At 40.1% G+C, this 18,314-nt stretch overlaps 1 protein-coding gene across 2 annotated transcripts in view; it reads right to left on the reverse strand.

Moving 5' to 3' along the window:
• MED10 (mediator complex subunit 10) overlaps nt 1-13,163 on the reverse strand; it is a 38,173-nt gene extending 25,010 nt beyond the window's left edge. The window contains exons 1-4 of one of the 2 annotated variants that reach the window (XM_027644012.1): nt 12,977-13,163; nt 12,738-12,821; nt 11,312-11,414; nt 7,857-7,964 (exon numbers count right to left, since the gene is read on the reverse strand). In XM_027644012.1, the coding sequence (XP_027499813.1) occupies nt 7,887-7,964; nt 11,312-11,414; nt 12,738-12,821; nt 12,977-13,149 (438 nt within the window). In that variant the 5' untranslated portion in view covers nt 13,150-13,163 and the 3' untranslated portion in view covers nt 7,857-7,886. Of the gene's footprint in view, nt 1-7,856; nt 7,965-9,259; nt 10,204-11,311; nt 11,415-12,737; nt 12,822-12,976 lie in introns of those variants that run through there. The other variant, XM_027644011.1, reaches the window with a different exon arrangement.
• Nucleotides 13,164-18,314: the final 5,151 nt, after the last annotated feature.

Below are 18,314 nucleotides of genomic sequence, written 5' to 3' on the forward strand. Positions count from 1 at the left end.
GTCTCCAATATTAAGAATTTCTCAGGAATGTAGGAGGGCTGGTAATATGATCTTGTCTCTTCTACCTTTATACATAAGCATTTTTTTAAGCTTCTTTATCTTCTTTTGAATTCTTTGTATATAATGTTTAGAGTCATTGGTTTTGCAATTTTAACATAGTTGCAATAATGCTAAAGGTTGCTGTTGTATAAGAGCTTCAACTGCATAAAAAAATCCAGTCAATTTAGCATATTCTCTCTGCAGCAACGGAGCAGCATCTTCCTTTAAGACACGTCCTTTCAAATTAGCAACAGTTTGTTGTTCAGTGCACCTAAACGTGAAAGAGGCAGTAAATCAGTGCCTGCCCTCAGGTCCCTAGGTTCCAAAAGTCTCAAAATTAAACAAGATTTTTATTCTAGTGAACAGAGTCAATTCAGACCAATGGAAGAATGGGACAATATTGTCAATTCCTCAGGCAAATCTAAATCTTTCATCCCACCCTTACTGGGGCTACCTCAGAACTGTTGCAAAAACTACTATAAAAATGGATCAGAGTAGCCTTTATGTCTCATCATCACATCTCCCAAAATACTGCTGCCTCTGCAATACTTTTTTCTGTTGCTATGCCCAGGAGATAAAACAGCTTCAATAATTTGCAGCAATTTATAATTATTGATGAGTCTTGAGGATGCCTTCTTCGAAGGGAGTACATATCCCATTAACCACGTATTTGATTATTGGGACCCACTTCAACCTCTTCTTATTCTACTGACAACTGGACAAGATCATATGGAAAGTGTTCTGCAGTTTTCTAGCTCTGCAGTTTATAAGATCACTTACAGAAAACAGGCCAGCAAAATTGCTATAATTTCCTTCAATTTTTAATAGCTCTCTTGTGCTGTGGCTTTAATCTGTATGAAATTGTTAAAGCACTGAGTAAATAAAGCAGCTGTTACAGCTCAAGGAGCTAAAATATGGCCACAACTTTCTGAAGAACATTCAATACTACTGCACAAAGTACATATACTCACTTACAAAAATATAAGTTACTAGAGAATACAAAATTATAGTTCAAAAAAAGGCTCCTGGATTCTTATATGAGAAAATGTCAGTAGGTTATGGTATGTACAGTGTGGTATGGTGGTCAATTCATCAGAACCTGAAAAATGCACAATTCCTGGTTGTGTAGAGCTGGATGACTCCATATCTGTACATTTAAATATCATTTTTATACGTATTTATTTATTATTGCTAACATGTATCTGTGGTTATTTAAATGATTGTATAACCGCAGGCTATGACAGTTTGAACTTTCACATGTTCTTTTAAATGCATCTATGTTTACTTGACCAGCTGAAGAGTGCAGATAAGAAGATAAGAAATGCCAAAGATGTGAGATAAAAATTCCTTTTTCTATATTTTCAAAATGCATTTGTTCTAGTTCCCAGATGGTTTACAGGGGTGAGTTAACATGTTACAATATTAAAACTCAGTCTACTAAGCTGTTTTGAAGGTAAATTTAATTTTATATATACGAGGACTTAAAGGAATCAGATTTTATTCTGCGCAAAGGAAGACGTCTCTATAAGTTTTAGTTGAATATTTACTCTTAGAAAGCACATGTACCTGATGCAGCAAATGCACATGTTGCTAAGATCCTTGTTCTTTGCCATCATATAGAAAAGAGGATTTCAAAATATTCCATCAAAGTTGACAAATCCTCTGAAAAAATACTGGAGGATTTTATATATAAACATAAACTGACATAGACTTCATGCAATTGTTTGCTTAAAAGCTGTGTACACTGTCTTTTCCTTAGATGGCATGGTTCTGGATAAATAAAGTCTGTGCAGATATCTTTGTAGGCCAAGAATCTGACTTGCCCAACTACTTTTGTAATCCTGAAATTATAAAGAAGAACACTTCAATCACCCAGGAACAGCAAAAGTAAGATTATATATCAAGGAAAGTATGTATTAGGGAAAAGCTAACACAGCTTTTGGTGCAGGGAAGGCTTTACATAGATACAGGGAAAGCTGTTGGAGCTCCCTAAAAGTATGTGTGAGTTTTGGGAAGCAATGATGCATAGATGAATTCTGTTTGGATTCCCTGATAGCCTTCAACAACATTCCTTGTAATGAATCTTAGAGCACTCCGGTTTTAAAAAGACAGAAATGAAGATTGGCAACAGTTCAGAAAAGAGTGGCAAGTATGACCTAAAGTACTAAAAGGTTTCCGTATGAGGAATAGTGATTAGCCTGCAGCCTGGAAAAAAGATTATTGGGAAGGGAATATTACAGTATTCTATACAACCACAAGTGAAGTGAACAGGAGAGGAGATGCCTCCTCCATATATCTTCTAATGCAAGTACTAAGAATTAAATTAGTGGATGGCTGATTCAAAACAAATGGAAGAAACTTCTTCACATAGTGCAAATATGGACTGTGGAATTCCTCACTGTAACACTATAGATGTTACAGTTTAAAGGGGTTCAGAGGGCAGCCCAACAAATTCATGGAGGAGAAAAAAATTCCATGGAGACTTATAAAGCTCAAAGGTAATATACATCAGGATGACAGGATGAGGATGTCATTGAATCATAAAATTGTTAAGGTTACAAAAGACCCTCAAGATCATCGAGCCCAACCATTAACCCAGCACTGCCAAGTCCACCACTAGACCATGCACCTAAGTGCCACATCTACACATCATTAACCAGAGAATAGGGAAGTGTACCAGACAGTCACCTGTGTACTGATACATTGTTGAGGTACAATTTTCTCTGCCTGCGAATCCTCTCTTCACACGTCTATCATGTTTCCTCAGGCTGTTTACGTTCCTTAAATAATGATATATTGCAACAGCAATATTTCCATGGCAAGCTTTGTAACTGAGTCTATGATGAATTTTGGAGAAAAAAAAAAATGACAAAAAGGAGTTTTACTAATGGCTTCCTTTCTTCTGCTTTCGCCATACTCTCAGTGAGTTCCAACATGGACTCCTAATGGTTCTTTCCTTTCCACATGATCTAAATAGACTATCATTGCTGAGCAGCAAATCAGATTTTTCTTGCAATCTTAATGCTCTGCAACTTCTAGAGATCACAGAGGTTACACGTACGTGGGACAACCTCAGGAAGTCCACTTATATAAAAGCAGAAAGTCTGCCCAAGGAAAAAGTGCATCTATGAAGCTCTGCATCTTCTGCAGTGTGTTGTGTAAGAGGAGAAATTCCCAGGCTGAGTAAAAAGCAATAAAGCAGCTGTCCTACAATTTATGCTTAAGATTGTTAAAAGAAGAAATGTTGTTGTTTTTTTTTAACATACTTCTCTTAAATAAGATTTGCTGTATCACTGAATCTATCTTTTGTTTTATTGAGTACCAGATGTGTATTCAATTATTCATGTAAGTATTGTAACCTAACATGTGATGACCGGAAATAATATTAAATAGTCTTAGATCAAGTGACATCTAATGTTTGATTAGAGATCTATTTATAGCCATTTTTATCTGCTGAAACTCCTTGGGTCTTGGGTTTTGGCCATATAAGAGAATCTTTCAAAACAGTATAGGTCAAATGTAATAAAATAATAGATAACAGACTATTATGGAAAAGGAAGTAATACTTTGAAACAAATAATAAGCTTGAGGATGGAATTTCTCATATATTCAAATGATAATCTCTTACTTTAGCAGTGCATTTCTAAGGTGCCTAAGGGTAAAATATTTTCCCTACAAAAAGGGCACCTACCAGTGATTTTGGTAACAGATAATTATAAACTTCTCTTTGTTTACTAACTAGGGCTGAAAATTTCCATGTTGGTAGAGAAGTGGCTTGGTATATATCATTACATTTATATCATCCCAGGAATTCTGAATCCTTAGCAGCATTCCAAATAAAAGTTTATGAATGTCAACAATTAACATGAAGATTAAATGCTATTTTTTGCAGCAGAAATTATATAAATACGACCCAAGTAACTTGTTAAATAACAGAGCTTAACACTAATTTTGAATAACCTTTTCCCAAAATATATAAAAAAGTAGCCTTGTCTTCCTTCAAGGAATATTTGGATAAATTTGTTTAATGTAATGACCAAATTGCCAACAGCAAGTGAAGTAGATTCAGGTCAGCAGTTTAGGAACGGAAATTTTAAGTGCCATTTCTTAGCACATTAAGGGGACCTTTTTTTCAGGAGAAGAGAAGGAATTCTTTTAAAAATTATCATACTGTGCAGAAAGTTGTTTCTTTTTTACTGCCTGCATTACATCTTGTTGAGACTAAATACAACCTAGTACTCAGTATGAAATATATCACAATACAGAAAATACAGATTCCTGATTTGAATTAACAAGAGCTGTTACAGAAGTATCCTGTAATGTGTGCTCCTCCATTATTTTAATTAAGAAAATATACAGGAGGATCTTCACCATATGGAAGTAATTGAAATACATGCAAGCAAGCACAGAGCAGGGCAGACATTTGTGTCACCTTGGCTCTCTGCTTTGCAGAGCTGGAGGACATCTGGCACCTGCCCAGAAACACTGCTGCTATTAATCATAGTAGAGTAAGAAATTACTTTGTGTTGAAACATGAGTATCCCGAAATATTCTTGGCAAGGATATTTCTCCATTATGAACTTGCTGTTAAGCTATTTGGAACACTTCTTACACATTTTTTAAGGCTTTATTTATATAATTCACCTTTTGAATACATTGATTTAGAGAGATTTCAGTAAACCAGTAAGTTCAGTTAGCAGTTTCTAACCGATCTAGTTAAAATCTCAAAGATCATTTAGGGCAAAAATAAGTGGACTGTAGGGTTTATCTGCTCTATTTCTATGATCAGAGGAGAGTCAGAGATGAAATTATAGAGTACCTGGGGTAACTACTGGAATCATAAGCACTTTCAATCACTTGAGAACTGCACTCATCGAAGAAAGCAATTTATAAAAACATCACAATATCAAATATTTGTGAAATCATCAAACCATTCCCAGCACTTAGCAGTTCATCCAACTAAGTTAGAAAGGTCAATCAGGGAAATCCAAACTGCTCTGCCTAGAATGACTAGAGAGTCAAGAAACTCTCTTCTGAATGGTGTAAGAGTAACAGATTGCCTCAGGCACACTGGTGCTTCATCTTACGCTGACAACTGGCTAAAGACCTTGATCTGCATGAAAAAAACCCCAAAGAGGTTAGATATGCCAACAGCTGAGCAGCTGCAGCATCCAACTCCTGTAACAGGTACGTCTATTCTTGTCAGACTTCACAGCTCTGCATTAGGTTTTCTTCATGAGAAGGTTTAAGCATAAAGGAGCAAAAAGAGGTTTCAAGGGCAGGGGAAGGCTGGGCACCCAACTGCTTCTCCTTTCAGTAGGAAAAGGGACAGAGAGGATGCTGAGGCTTAACAGGTTGCAGTAAAATCCTTTGTACCTTCTCGATCTATTTCTTTCCATGCCTGAGCAAAAGAATTTTATATTGACTTTGTTTATTTTAAATGGGGCATAGGGGCACACACTCCATCCTAAAGATCTGTGTACCCAGCAGCATTATCTAGTATCTCCTAATTTTATGTAATAAGGATATAAGTAATTACCTGTTGTTACATATTCCCAGTTATTTCCAAAATCTTACTAAAAATTCAAGCACACATTTGAAACCTGAATGGTTTTATACTTTCCTTTGAGATAGATTTGCATTGCCCTTTAATTAAATTAGGTTATTTGTTACCTGACTGACGTTATTTTGATGTTACCTTTAAATAAAATTCCAGCTCACCTCCAACCATGCAATCCAGGTAGCAGACTGGAAAAGAGGAGAGATGTAAGTCTCCTTTAACAAATGTCTTGAAGGTTATCATCTAACCAGAGCATACATAGGGTGATTCATACATATGTTCCTTTTCAGAGAACCAATTAACAAACTAGAGAAAAATTAGGTTGGGTTTTTCTGTTCCATATGCAACTGGAGATGGAAGACACCATTGTTTCTAGCAGTTTTCATTCTACACTATAAACTCAAAGGCACTTATTCTGGTCACCTTTTCTTCTCTAAAATACACATGAATTATAACAGTTACCTCTCTTCTATATTATGCTAAATATGGACAGTTGCAGCAATAGCAATATTTTACATGGCTAGCCCAGAAACAGTAAGTGAAGCAAGGACAAAATGATAGAATAAGAAAGTGTCAAAAAGCTGGAACGGAAGCTGAGCAGAACATGAAACCTGATGATTTAGCAGAGGTTTTTTTCTGGGGTTATTTATTTACTTATATTCTTGATGTATGTATCCCTCAAGCCAAAAAAAAAATGTTTTCTTACACAGATTCCTCACAAAACACAGGCTGCTGGGATCTCATGATTAGGTGACCTGTAAGGAATGTTATTCCCTAATTCTTCACCTTACTAACTATCCCAATCACCATGTTTACCACGACCACCTAGGTATCCAGGGAAAGTGTGTGTTCCATGCACTGGCTGTAAATCATCTCTCTGAGCTGGGGAAGCTTTGGACCTTCCTCCCTTCAGCAAGTACAGGTGCCACTGTTATGGGGGTAACCATCTTCACTGTGGCCAGAGTTGGGTACTGTAGTGGTTTGAACCTTGTTTTCCCCCAGAGGCTGAAAAGTGGTAACCCCCAGGGGTGGAAACCCCTGGAAGTTTTGAAGTTCTGTCCAATGAGCGCTCCTGCAGAAATGTAAACATATCACAAGCACCGGAAGAGAAGGGTTGTAGTTTGGTTGTTAGAAGAAGGTAACCGTGTTGCAGGAGCTAAGAGGAAAGGGGCCCGGAGCCCCTCGGGGCCTCTGGGGCCTCCCAGCCCCGGCTGGGGGGACTGCAAAGACTTGGAACAGTGTTAGACTGGACTAAGTGTCTGTAGTTAAGTCGGGAGATGTTTTCTCCAAACTGGGCAGCAGAGACAGAGCAGAAAGCAGAGACGCAGCAGCCGGAGACTGGCAGAGAGCCAGGATAGGTAAGACGGAGCAACAGAGACATGCAGCACCGCAGAGAAGACTCCTGGAAGGAGAGTTGAGGAGAAGAGAGCCCGCAGCAGAGCTACAGAGTTCTGGGGATAGGAAGTGATACCACACACCCCAAACTCCTTTGAGACCTCCTGGAAGGAGGAAGATGATGGACTCTTACTTGAAAGAGCCTTGGAGTGCTACAGCACTTGCAGAGAGGAGCTGGGAAGCTCGGAGTGTCCTGGGAAGCTGGACCGGGACAGAGAGGAATGTGGAGGAGGGCTTCGCCCCCCCCACAGCCTTGAGGCAGAGCACGGAGCTCTGCAAAGGGGAATTTGAATCCCCTGAGGAAGGGACTTTCACGAAGATGCCCCTGCATTTCATGATATACCTGTGGTGACGCGAGTCTGGTCCCTGCTGGCAGCCCACAGGTGAGGCCTTCGCTTGGACCGAAGGAGAGCTGAGGGGCTTGGAGACCCCCTTGTGTGTACTGAACAGAGATCCAGCTACAACAATCCAGTTACTGCTGCATGCATGAGATGAGGAGACCTGCTGCCTTAGAAGAGACTCCTGCTTTTGGGACTGGAAGGGATCTGTCCTTCTTTCCCTCCTGGACTTTTATTTGGAGGGGAGAGGAGATCTGATCCATTGTAAATACTATATGTCATGGTAGAGATAGTTGTGATTGTGTGTATAATGTGTTATAGTATTTATTTGTACAGTCATTGTAATATATTCCCTTTCCCCCACTTTGAGTCTGGTGTGTTTTGTCTGGAAAAACCCATCTCACATTAGGTTGAGATGTGGGAGGGGGGATGGAGCTAGAGAATTGGATTTTTGGGGGTATCTCAAACCATGACAGGTACTTAATTTATTTACTAATGACAACAATAACAAACTATACACTTACAGAGCAGACATTTCACACGTTTTCAAGGCCTCAGGGCTGAGGAAATGCTTGCACCTCCATGGTTCTCTGACTCCAGGTTGATGGCAGGACAAAGATGATGGCTTCAGACTAAAGAGGGTGGGTTTAGATTAGATATTAGGAAGAAATTCTTCACTGTCAGTGTGGTGAGCCACTGGCACAGGTTTTCCTGAGAAGCTGTGGATGCCCCATCCCTGGAAGTATTCAAGGCCAGGTTGGAGAGAGCTTTGAGCAACTCCCCCATGGCAGGGGGATTGGAACTAGATGATCTTTTAGATCCAATGCAAACCATTTTGTGATTCTAAGAATCTAAGAGATAAACACAAGACTTCTTGGAAGCTCTAGTTTTTAAGTGTGCTACTCCACCAAATCTGACACACAAACTGCTGTCAGTGCTAGGAACCAGAATACTCCAGTATCCAGACCAGCATCTACAAGCCTCTTGCCCCCTACATGTTCTCTCTGAACTACCATGTAAAGTTTCACCCACCTGCTGTTGATTGTTTTGCTCTCAAGCTTTTTCCCACATTATACACACTGGAAAAATACTTTACCCTCTTGTGTCCTATATACATCCCACCTGCCAGTCACAGGACTGACTGCAACAGCCTTAGGGACCCAGGGCAATCCAGGCTGAGTAAAACACGCTTTAAGTTCATACAGTAAAACTGTGAAGAAAAAAGTGATTAATGGTGGAACAAAGACCAAACAAAAAAGGAAGTGCGCAGGATAGTATCAGGCAGCAACTGAATTCATTTAGACTGCCAAGTAATAAGTTTTAAAAGGAACATCTAGTTTTCTGTTTTTCTTTTGCTGTGTCAAAGTTTGGTCAGGCACAGTGGTGCTTGGCATCATGGATGGGCTCTGCTTCAGGCAGGTAACAGCACAGACGGTGCTTCAGGTGTGCAAAATATGGCACCAACAACTCAAAACATACCTAAATCCCTGTTAAGGTCTTTAGCAGGCTAGACAGGTCTGCTATGGAGCACAAGCACATAGTGCTATTTTGGAGCTCCTGCCCAAAACCACTCTGTTTAGCAACTAGAAGTTAAAGTAATAATTTGTTGTTGCAAAAAAAAAAGGTAAATCTGGAAGAATAAACGTAAGCACAAACAGTTCCAGCTTCACAAATGCCCAAAACTAAAAGAGCTCCTCTTGCTCCCACTGCAAACCCAGTGTTCTGCACACACACTAGAGCCCTGGGTGAGGTGCCCAGTGTGCTGTTGGGACCACCTTACATATCAACAGATCCCACGGATGACCTTGCAGCTAACCAGAAGGACTTCAGGTGACAATTGCTGATCCCCAAAATCTCATGCTTCAGGTACTAAGACGGAGGTTTTCACTACAAAACCAAAATACCAAATTGACATTACCTTCAGATGTAAAATTTTAAACAGCCAAGTTTTGATATACATTTTATTTCTAAAATTGTGGAACTGAGGTATATGATATTTTTTCACAGCTTTCAGTTCACACTCCAAAGAGCAGCATACAACAGAAAAACTCAGGATTTAGATTTTTTCAAATTTTTATTCAACAACGTGTTTGCAGAATGTGAATAAACAAAAGCTTACATTAAATACTGTACAAAACATTAAAGTTGCTGAGGAGACAGTCCCCAGGTATGCTCACTTACTCTATCCTCAGCCACCTGCACTGTAGCTCATAGAACAAAACAAAACATCTGAAGGTTTTCCTGGCTGCAACTAATGACACAAGAAAACTGCAGCCCTTGACAGGCTCCTGCTCAACAGAATTTGGCAAGACAAAAGCAGCCAACTATTTGTACTGCAATTAAAAAAACCCCAAAGTTTAGAAATGAAAAATAATCAAGTGTAATAAATACATTTCTTTTAAAAACAGACAAGTGCACAATCCTGAGGCACAGTTTTCAGAGGCCAAAAAAACGTGTTTTTCTGCTCCGGAAATGCACTTTGTGGGAAATGCTTTGTATTGATGACCTGGAGGCATTTACAAATCTCCAAAACCTTTCAGGAAAGAAAAGCAGATTACCACAGGAAGTTTCAACTACAGTGTCTGAGTAGAAGTCTTCAGAAAGATAAAGCAGCTTCAGACCACAACCATCAGCAATCATCAAGCTCCTTTACAGTCCATCACTGACATTTTTAGTACAGTTGTTATGAGAGTCTGGATTCTCCCTCTCTCCAATCAATGTTTTTATAAGCTGGTGTCAGTTTATGGGATATTTTTAAAGCTATAAAAGGTCAACTTAGGGAGGAGGATCTTCTCCTCGAATAGCTTTGTACTTTGCCATGTCTTCTGGGAACACCTTTGTCAGTTCTTGAATTAACAGGCTTTTAAATTTCTGGAAAGAGAAGAAAATGTATATACATCATCTGAACAATTTATTTAGATTTCATCAAGCAATGTTATCTGATGAACAGAAATGTTTGTATACAACACAGCCTCACATTTCAGTGACCTAAGATAACAGTACCCAAAAAACTCTCAAAACCACACAAACACAGAAAGTTATGCTTACAAAATCCATAGAAAATGCTCAAATGAAATCCACTAGCAATGCATAGGCAGACTAAAATGCTCTTAAATTCCCAGAAATTAACTAGCATTTTCTCCTAGGAAATACTAAGAAGCTGGGCTTCTCCAGTAAACTCTGGTGCAGCAATATCTGCCTAACTTTATTAAGAAAAACTGATAAAGGATATGTTCCCTTGATCTGATACGGAACCCACTCCACCTTCAGAAAGAAACTCACACTTGGCTTAGAAATACATAATTCTTCCCACAACATTTACAAGCACAGAGCATACCAAAAGAAAGAGAAGCTTAGGGAATAGGGAGATATGTCTACATTGTGCAGTACAATTTGTCATACTCCACACTAATTAAGTTCGGCCAAAGAACATCCCGAAACACAAACAGCCCTTTCTCAAAATTCACTAAGCTCCCTTCTCTGTGCTTTTCCGCAGTAGTTCCAGCAGTTAAACAGTATCAAAGAATGCTTAAATTCATACTAGATGAAAGTACAAGCTCAGAAAACCCCAAACACTGGCATTTTCATTACTTTTATAAAGATTAAATCATGCTTACAGTGCATGTTTGACATTTTAATTCTCTAAGATCCATTCGAGACTGGAAAAATACCCCTTTTCTTTTGCTTATTTCTAAATTTACACACATCAGAATTACAGACCTGCAAAAAAACCCAAATAAAATATCCGTACTGGTAATACAACTGCAACCAAAATAATATCATAGTGACATCTGCATCCCCAACTGTGGGATGAACTACAAGTTTTCCTTCCTGAACAGGCTATATTAGTATCAACTAAGATTCATGGGTGCAGAGCAATTTCTAATACAAATCGTATAATAACAGAATTTAATAAAGGCACAAGTGAAAAATACCTACATAATTACAGAAAATAATAATTTTATTAATTCTAGTTTACCTTCATTGTGTCAATTTTTCCTTTTACTTGCTCATTTTTAGCCAAAGCTCGCTCCAGACACTCTTTAGTGTAGAGTTGAGGGTTGCGGCCTTGATCGATGTATCTGAAAATAGAAAAGATACTGCCTAAATGATCAAATTCCTACTAGGATGCTCTCCAATGTACAGCATTATTTACCTTACTTTTTCTTTCTACTACTATCTGAAATGTGCATTTAAAAAAACCACAGTTTAACTCAGCCATTTCCAAAAGACAGCCCAAGAAGGACGAGGCTATGGCCAGCAAACAGCTTCTTTAAAACTCTGTTTCCAGAAAACCCGGAGAGCTTTGAAGAAAGTATTAAAAGCAAACAAAAATATGTATCTACCAGCTCCTCACAGGCAGTAAGTACAGATAAATGAAGAAAGATGGTCTTTTTCCAAGCAACTGGTAACCATGAAGTAGCTTAGGACATGGTGAGTAATAAGCACAACAGAAATACAGCACCCGGCAATTCAAGGATGAGGAGGCACATACTATAGTAAAGAGTAAAAATCAACACAACTGTATCAGCAAACCTATTTGTATTTCTGCTTTGCAATACAAGGGCCTGGCAAAGGGAAATTCCATCACTGAGTAAAGAAAACAACATTTAAGATTGTCACCACAAATTTAGAGCTGGAGTGAAAGCCCAACTCAAAAAAGACCTGTATAGACAGTAACACACTAGAATACAGCAGACCAGTGACATCCAGCCTTACAAGACACACCAGTAAATTGTCAGCTACATCACTAAACTTCTCGTGTGTAGCTCTTCCTCTACACTTATGATTTTTCTTTTAATGTTTTAAGTCTCTGCCACTCCTGAAACTAAACACCTGAGTACTGGCTTTATTTTCAACTCCAACTTTAAATCTTGACTCTATTCCACTGTAAAAGTGTATTTCCAAAATAAAAGCTGGCTTACTAAATTGGTGTCCCTGCCCATGACAGGGTGGTTGGAACTAGATGTTCTTTAAGGTCCTTTCCAACCTAACCCATTCTGTGATGTTATGAAATCACTACATTCGGCAAAATCTGTGTTACTGCCCACATATGTAAGAGTCAACATGAGAAAAAAAAAAAGAAAAAAAAATTAAAGGCCAGGTTGGACGGGGCCCTGAGCAACTCATCTAGCAGGTGGCATCCCTGCCTGTGGGGGGGGTGTTGGAACTAGATGAGCTTTAAGGTCCTTTCCAATCCAAACCGTCTTGTGGTTCTGTGAAAACACTTGTCCAATTTATCACCTCCCTTACCCTCTTCTGCCTGCTCACGTTCTCGTGAGGCATTCAGAAGGATCGAGCTTAAGAGACAAGCAGCCCTCAGGGAGAATACTCAGGCTGCAAAAACCCGCTACCTCGGGTCACCCGACAGCAGCAGCTCCCCTTCCAGGCGCAGCGCGACTTACTCAAAGACTTCCAAAGGCACGCTGATATCGTGAAGCTGCTGCCGGCATTTGTCGATATCCTGCAAGCCCGTCACCATGAAATTCCTGTTGGGTAGAAAAACGGGTCGTTGTTAGCCGACTGAGGGGACACTGCGCGAGTGCGAGGCCAGGGACAGGACACCTCAGCCAGGGAGAGCCTGGGGCTGGGGAGTGTGGGAGGGGAAAAGGCTCCGCGGCCCGGCCTGGCAACGGCCCCTCACAATTTCTGATTGAGCCCCGTCTGGCTGCTGGGCTGGAAGTCGCTGACGATGATGCCGAGCTGCCGGATGTTCTCCACGAACTTCTCCAGGTGCTCCTCCAGGGAGTCGAACTTCTCCGCCATCGCCATGGCCGCCGCCGCCCCACCCCGCCCTGCTTCCGGCCACGGGCGCATGCGCAGGAGGGAGGCGGGGAGGTGGCTGTGACCGCGCGCCCCCGGCACAAACCACGCCCCCTCTGGCACAGGCCGCGCCTCCGCCCCCCCTCAGGGCGGGGCTAGCGCCGCCTGAGCAGCGCCGCGTCCGTCTGGGCGTGCTGGAAGCTGTGCTGTGTCTGCTGGCTCTGAGTGTTTTTCTAGTCTGTGTAGGAAATAGAAGCACGTTCTGCTTCATAATAAAAGCCTACACTGGAATCGTCTGGGTAGTGACAAAATGTAGAAACGCAGGATCGCAGAGCGGTTTGGGTTGCAAGAGACCTTGAAAATCATGTAGTTCCAACCCCTCTGCCGCGGGCAGGAACACCTTCCACCAGACCAGGTTGCTCAAAGCTCCATCCAGACTGGCCTTGAACACTTTCCAGGGGTGGGGCATCCACAGGTTCTCTGGGCAATCTGTTCCTGTGCCTCACCACCCTCACAGTGAAGAATTTCTTCATGATATCCAATCTCAATCCACCCTCTTTCTGGTTGAACCCCTTATTCCTTGTCCTATTGCGTATCAGCTTATAGTAAGTAATCTAGCTGTCATTTATCCCTGTGGGAAGGTTATTTGACATGCTTATTGTGAAGTGCCAATGGCACTTCACAATAACTGTATCTTTTATGAATACTTTGTTTCCACATGCCTGTCTTCTGTTGAATCTGAGCAGATCAGTCCAGTAATGTCAGGAGATAACTCGTCCAGCTCTGGAGTTCCCAGCACAGGAAGGTTATGGACCTGTTGGAGCGAGTCCAGAGGAGGGCCACCAAGGTCATAAGACTAATGGAGCACCTCTCCTATGAGGAAAGGCTGAGAGAATTGGGATTGTTCAGCCTGGAAAAGAGAAGGCTTTGGGGTGACCTAACTGCACCCTTGTAGTACCTAAAGAGGCCTATAAGGAAGAGAGAGAGGGACTTTTTAAAAGGTAATGGCTTCAAATTGAAAGAGGAGCGATTTAGATCAGATATAAGGAAAAATTCTTTACTGGGAGAGTGGCACTGGAGGTTGCCCAGAGAAGTTGTGGATGTCCCAGCCCTGGAAGTGTTCAAGGCCAGGCTGGATGGGGCTTTGAGCAACCTGGTCTAGTGGAAGGTGTCCCTGCCCATGGCAGGGGAGTTGGAACTAGATGATCTTTAAAGTCCCTTCCAACCTAAATCATTCTATGAATCTATGATCCTATGATGATGGTTTGATTCACAATGAAGGGTTTAAATGAACGTTTGAATCAAATATGGACTAACTAGAACAGATATTCTAATCAATCAACAGATTTAATGTATTTTATGCATTTTGTAGCTATGACTTGCAGCCGTTTGTGTTCCATAATGAGAACCATCAAAATCAGCAGTTCCTTATTTCTTGGATGTATCTTTTTTTTCCATTTATGGTATCAATAACACCACCACCACCCTCAAATGGTCAGTTTCTGTTCTGGGTTACCATGCTAGATCAGTAGCAGAAATTTGGGTCTTTGAAAAATATAAAGCACTATTTAGGAGTTCATAAGATTAAGTATGCAAAAAAGTATGCCTAAAATTAAAAAGCAAGTGACTGTAAAGAGCAGTGAATATTAAAGAAGATATATTACTCTGCAAATGTGAAATAAAAAAACAATCCTAGGATGCAGAAATCAATTTAGCAAATCTAGGCCTTGACAATATTGTCATCCTGTTAATGAATTTTGTTAGATAAATGTATGCAGTGCTTTTAAGGTTAAGGATTGCTATAAGTATATTACCAGTTGTTAAATTTTTCTCGTGATCACCAACTTGGGCAGTGTTTTCATGTTCAGGGGATAAAACATAAAAAAGTGAAACCTGTATTCCAATATGAGAGAGAGAGAAACAAAGAAAGAGAGAAAGAAAGAAAGAGAAAAAGAGAGAAAGAAAGAAAGAAAAGAAAAGAAAGAAAGAAAGAGAAAGAAGGAAAGAAAGAAAAAGAAAGAAAGAAAGAAAGAAAAGTCCGACCAACAAATGAATTGATCAATAGGTACATAGACACATAAAGATTTAGAAAGAAAATGCCATAGCTCATGATGTAAATAACCATATTGCACTCATACCTTGATTTCCATACAGAGAGTGGGCAATTACTGGCTTGTGAGCTGGACATCTGCACTAGCAGTTAAGCAGGGTTTGTGATACAGGATGGAATGAGAGACCATATGGATCAATATGACCCATTTGGGAAGAGTAGCACAGATTACATAAAAGAAAATCCTATTTTGCAAACCTCTAATGAGTTTTTCAAGGGGTCAGCAAGCATGTAGATAAGAGCCATCTAAATGATACAATCTACTTGATTTCCCATCAGCTTTTAGTGAAATCCTTGACCAAAATCTTTTAAGGAACTGTCCTAGTTTTAGCTAGGGAAGAGTTAATTTCTTCTCTGTAGCTGTTACAGTGCTATGTTTTGGATTTGGAATGAGAACGGTGTTGATAACACACTGATGTGTTGGATTTTTTACTAAGTTGTGTTTATCCTAAGTCAAGGACTTTTTTTCTTGTCTCGTGCTCTGTCAGGGGGAGAGATCATAGCTGGGACAGGTGACCCAAACTGACCAAAGGGATATTCCACACAATAGAATGTCATGCCTGGTATATAAACTGGGGGGAGTTACCCAGAATCATGGCCAGTTTGGGTTTGGGAAGGGGGTCTGGCATCGTTCAGCTGGGGGTGTGCAATTGCATTGTGCATCACTTCTTGTTTCCTTTTTATTATCATTATTATTATTTACCATTACTATTGTATTTTACTTTATTTTCAATTATTAAACTGTTCTTAACATACAAGTTTTACCTTGATTCTCCTCCCCAGGGAATGGAGGAGGGGGAGTTGAGTGAGTGACTGCGTGGTGCTTAATTTCCATCTGTGCTTAAACCACGACAGGAACTAAAGCAATGGAATAAGGGGAGAAGTCTTTGACTAAATAAAGAACTGAAGGCCAGATAGGAAATGCAGGATAGGAGTAAACATTTAATTCTTTCAGAGGAGAATTGATCCCAGAGGAGTTCAACAGGGAACTAGGCTGAAAATTGTGCCATTTAATATGTTCACAGATGACCCAGAAAAAAGATCAGATGGTACAATGAGAAAATTGGCTTCTGAGAAAGTTATTTGGCAGACTAAAGATGAATACAGGTTGTAGGAAATTGTAGAAGGACCTAAAAAAGCTTTAAGACAGATCGTGTAAAGCAATGCACATAGCGAGCAAAAACCTCCTAGTTTCACATGAAGATTCAAGACCTCTTGACCGTTACCATACAGGAGCAAGGCTTGAGGATCGCAATAAAAAGTTCTGTGAAAACATCAGCTCAGAGCTCAGCAGTGATCAGAAGTCATGTGGAGAGTTAGGAATGGTTAGGAAAAGAATGCGAGAACAAAGCAGAAAATGTCATTGTGCTACCGCATAAATCCACAGTTTGCCCCAACCTTGAATAGTGCATGCAGTTCGGGTTCCCTGGAGTAGACTTGGAAAGGAGTCAGAGCAGGGCTGCCAAGATGGCTGTAGATATGAAATGGCTTCTGTAATAGGAAAGAATGAACCGACAAGGACTCTTCAGCTTGAGAGAGAGCCCACGGCCAATATTTTACTGGATCTACAAAACCATGAGTGCTCTGGAGTCTAAACTGTCTTTCAGCACAAAAACTAGGGGCCATCAAATTAAAGACAAGAAGAGACAGCTTCAAAACATGCAAAAAGCAGTGATTTTTGTCATGCAAAGTTCATCAGCCTTGTAGGAGTATTTGCCAATGGATATAGCAAAAGCTTAGCTGGGATGAAGGGAAAATGGGACAAATGCTTGGTAGACAGAGGTATGTAAACCACACCTGGCTCAGGAAATTCCATGAACCAAAGATAGCCCAAGGCCAAGAGGGTAGTCAGGAGAGGTGTTATAGATGTTTTTCTTGCCTTTGCTCTTCAGCATTTGCTTCTGGTTACTTCGGAGCAGGAGCCATCTGAATCTGGGGGGTTACTGCTATGAGGTCCTGCCTGCCTGGAACATCAAAGGATGGCCTGTGCTGTGTAGGATGCAGACAGATTGCATAGTGGTTTCTTATCAAGCAGAGCATAAGAAGGTTGATTTGAGACTCTTTAAACAGCCTTCAGGTCTGGAAAAAGATCAACTCACTGTTTTCTTGTTTAGTGGTCTATATACTCGAGATAAATTGTCCGATACAATATGGCACAATGTGGTGTTTAAGATTATTCCTGAAAGTGTTGATACAATCAACTTCTCAGAAATACAAAAAGTGACAAATAATTAATCTGTTTGTCCATCTCTAGAATTGTGACTCTCCTCTGAGCTCCTGTATTCTACTGCTAGCCAGTAAAGTGGAGGAAAATGAGTAAAGAAAGCAAAACACATAAAGTTCCAGTCACTCATGTTTTTCCTCCTTCTGTCTTTCTCACTTTTCTTCTGCATGATTGTATCTAATGCACCGATCACTTCTTCCTCATTCTGCAGACCAAGAAATGGAGGTTGAAATTTTAGACCATTAACTGAGAGCATCACCTACCTAAGAATTCCATTTTGGGAGCCATCTACCCTTCACTGTTTTAATTACAACAGGTAATAAGCAGAAGAGAAGCAGGGGAGATAGAGGCAAAGAGCACAGACGATACCATTTACTTGCTCTTGATATGTCAGGCTTATGGTATTTTTGTTTAGAATGTTTTTCAACTGACTCAGAAGCATGTGGTATTTTCGCATTTTACTGCACAAAAATAATGTGATACAATAAACAATTTTTTAAAGTCCATTATGCAGCTGAATAAGAACTGTAATTACAGTTTCCATACAGATTTGGTGTTTAGTAATATGCTCATTAATGACTTGAAATAATACGTCTTACCACAAGTTAGCAGGATGATGCATTTATGCATCATGGTTGGATCTCAATCTTATTGATATCATCTAAATTTATTTATCTAAGAAGTAGCAGGATCAGAATTTTGTTCATAAGACAGTTTTTGGTCTTCTAAGTCCTGCAGATGTGGGGATTTTCTGGGACCTGATCCAAAGATAACTGAGACCCGTGAGACTCTTTCTATTGATGGTAGAGGACATTGGATGACAGTCTGTTCTCACAACGCTGGAGATCAGCAACACAGCAAAGGACTTACATATATATTTCAGGA

The sequence above is a fragment of the Corapipo altera genome, unplaced genomic scaffold, assembly GCF_003945725.1.
Source record: "Corapipo altera isolate COAL_440 unplaced genomic scaffold, ASM394572v1 24b, whole genome shotgun sequence".
Taxonomy (NCBI): domain Eukaryota; kingdom Metazoa; phylum Chordata; class Aves; order Passeriformes; family Pipridae; genus Corapipo; species Corapipo altera.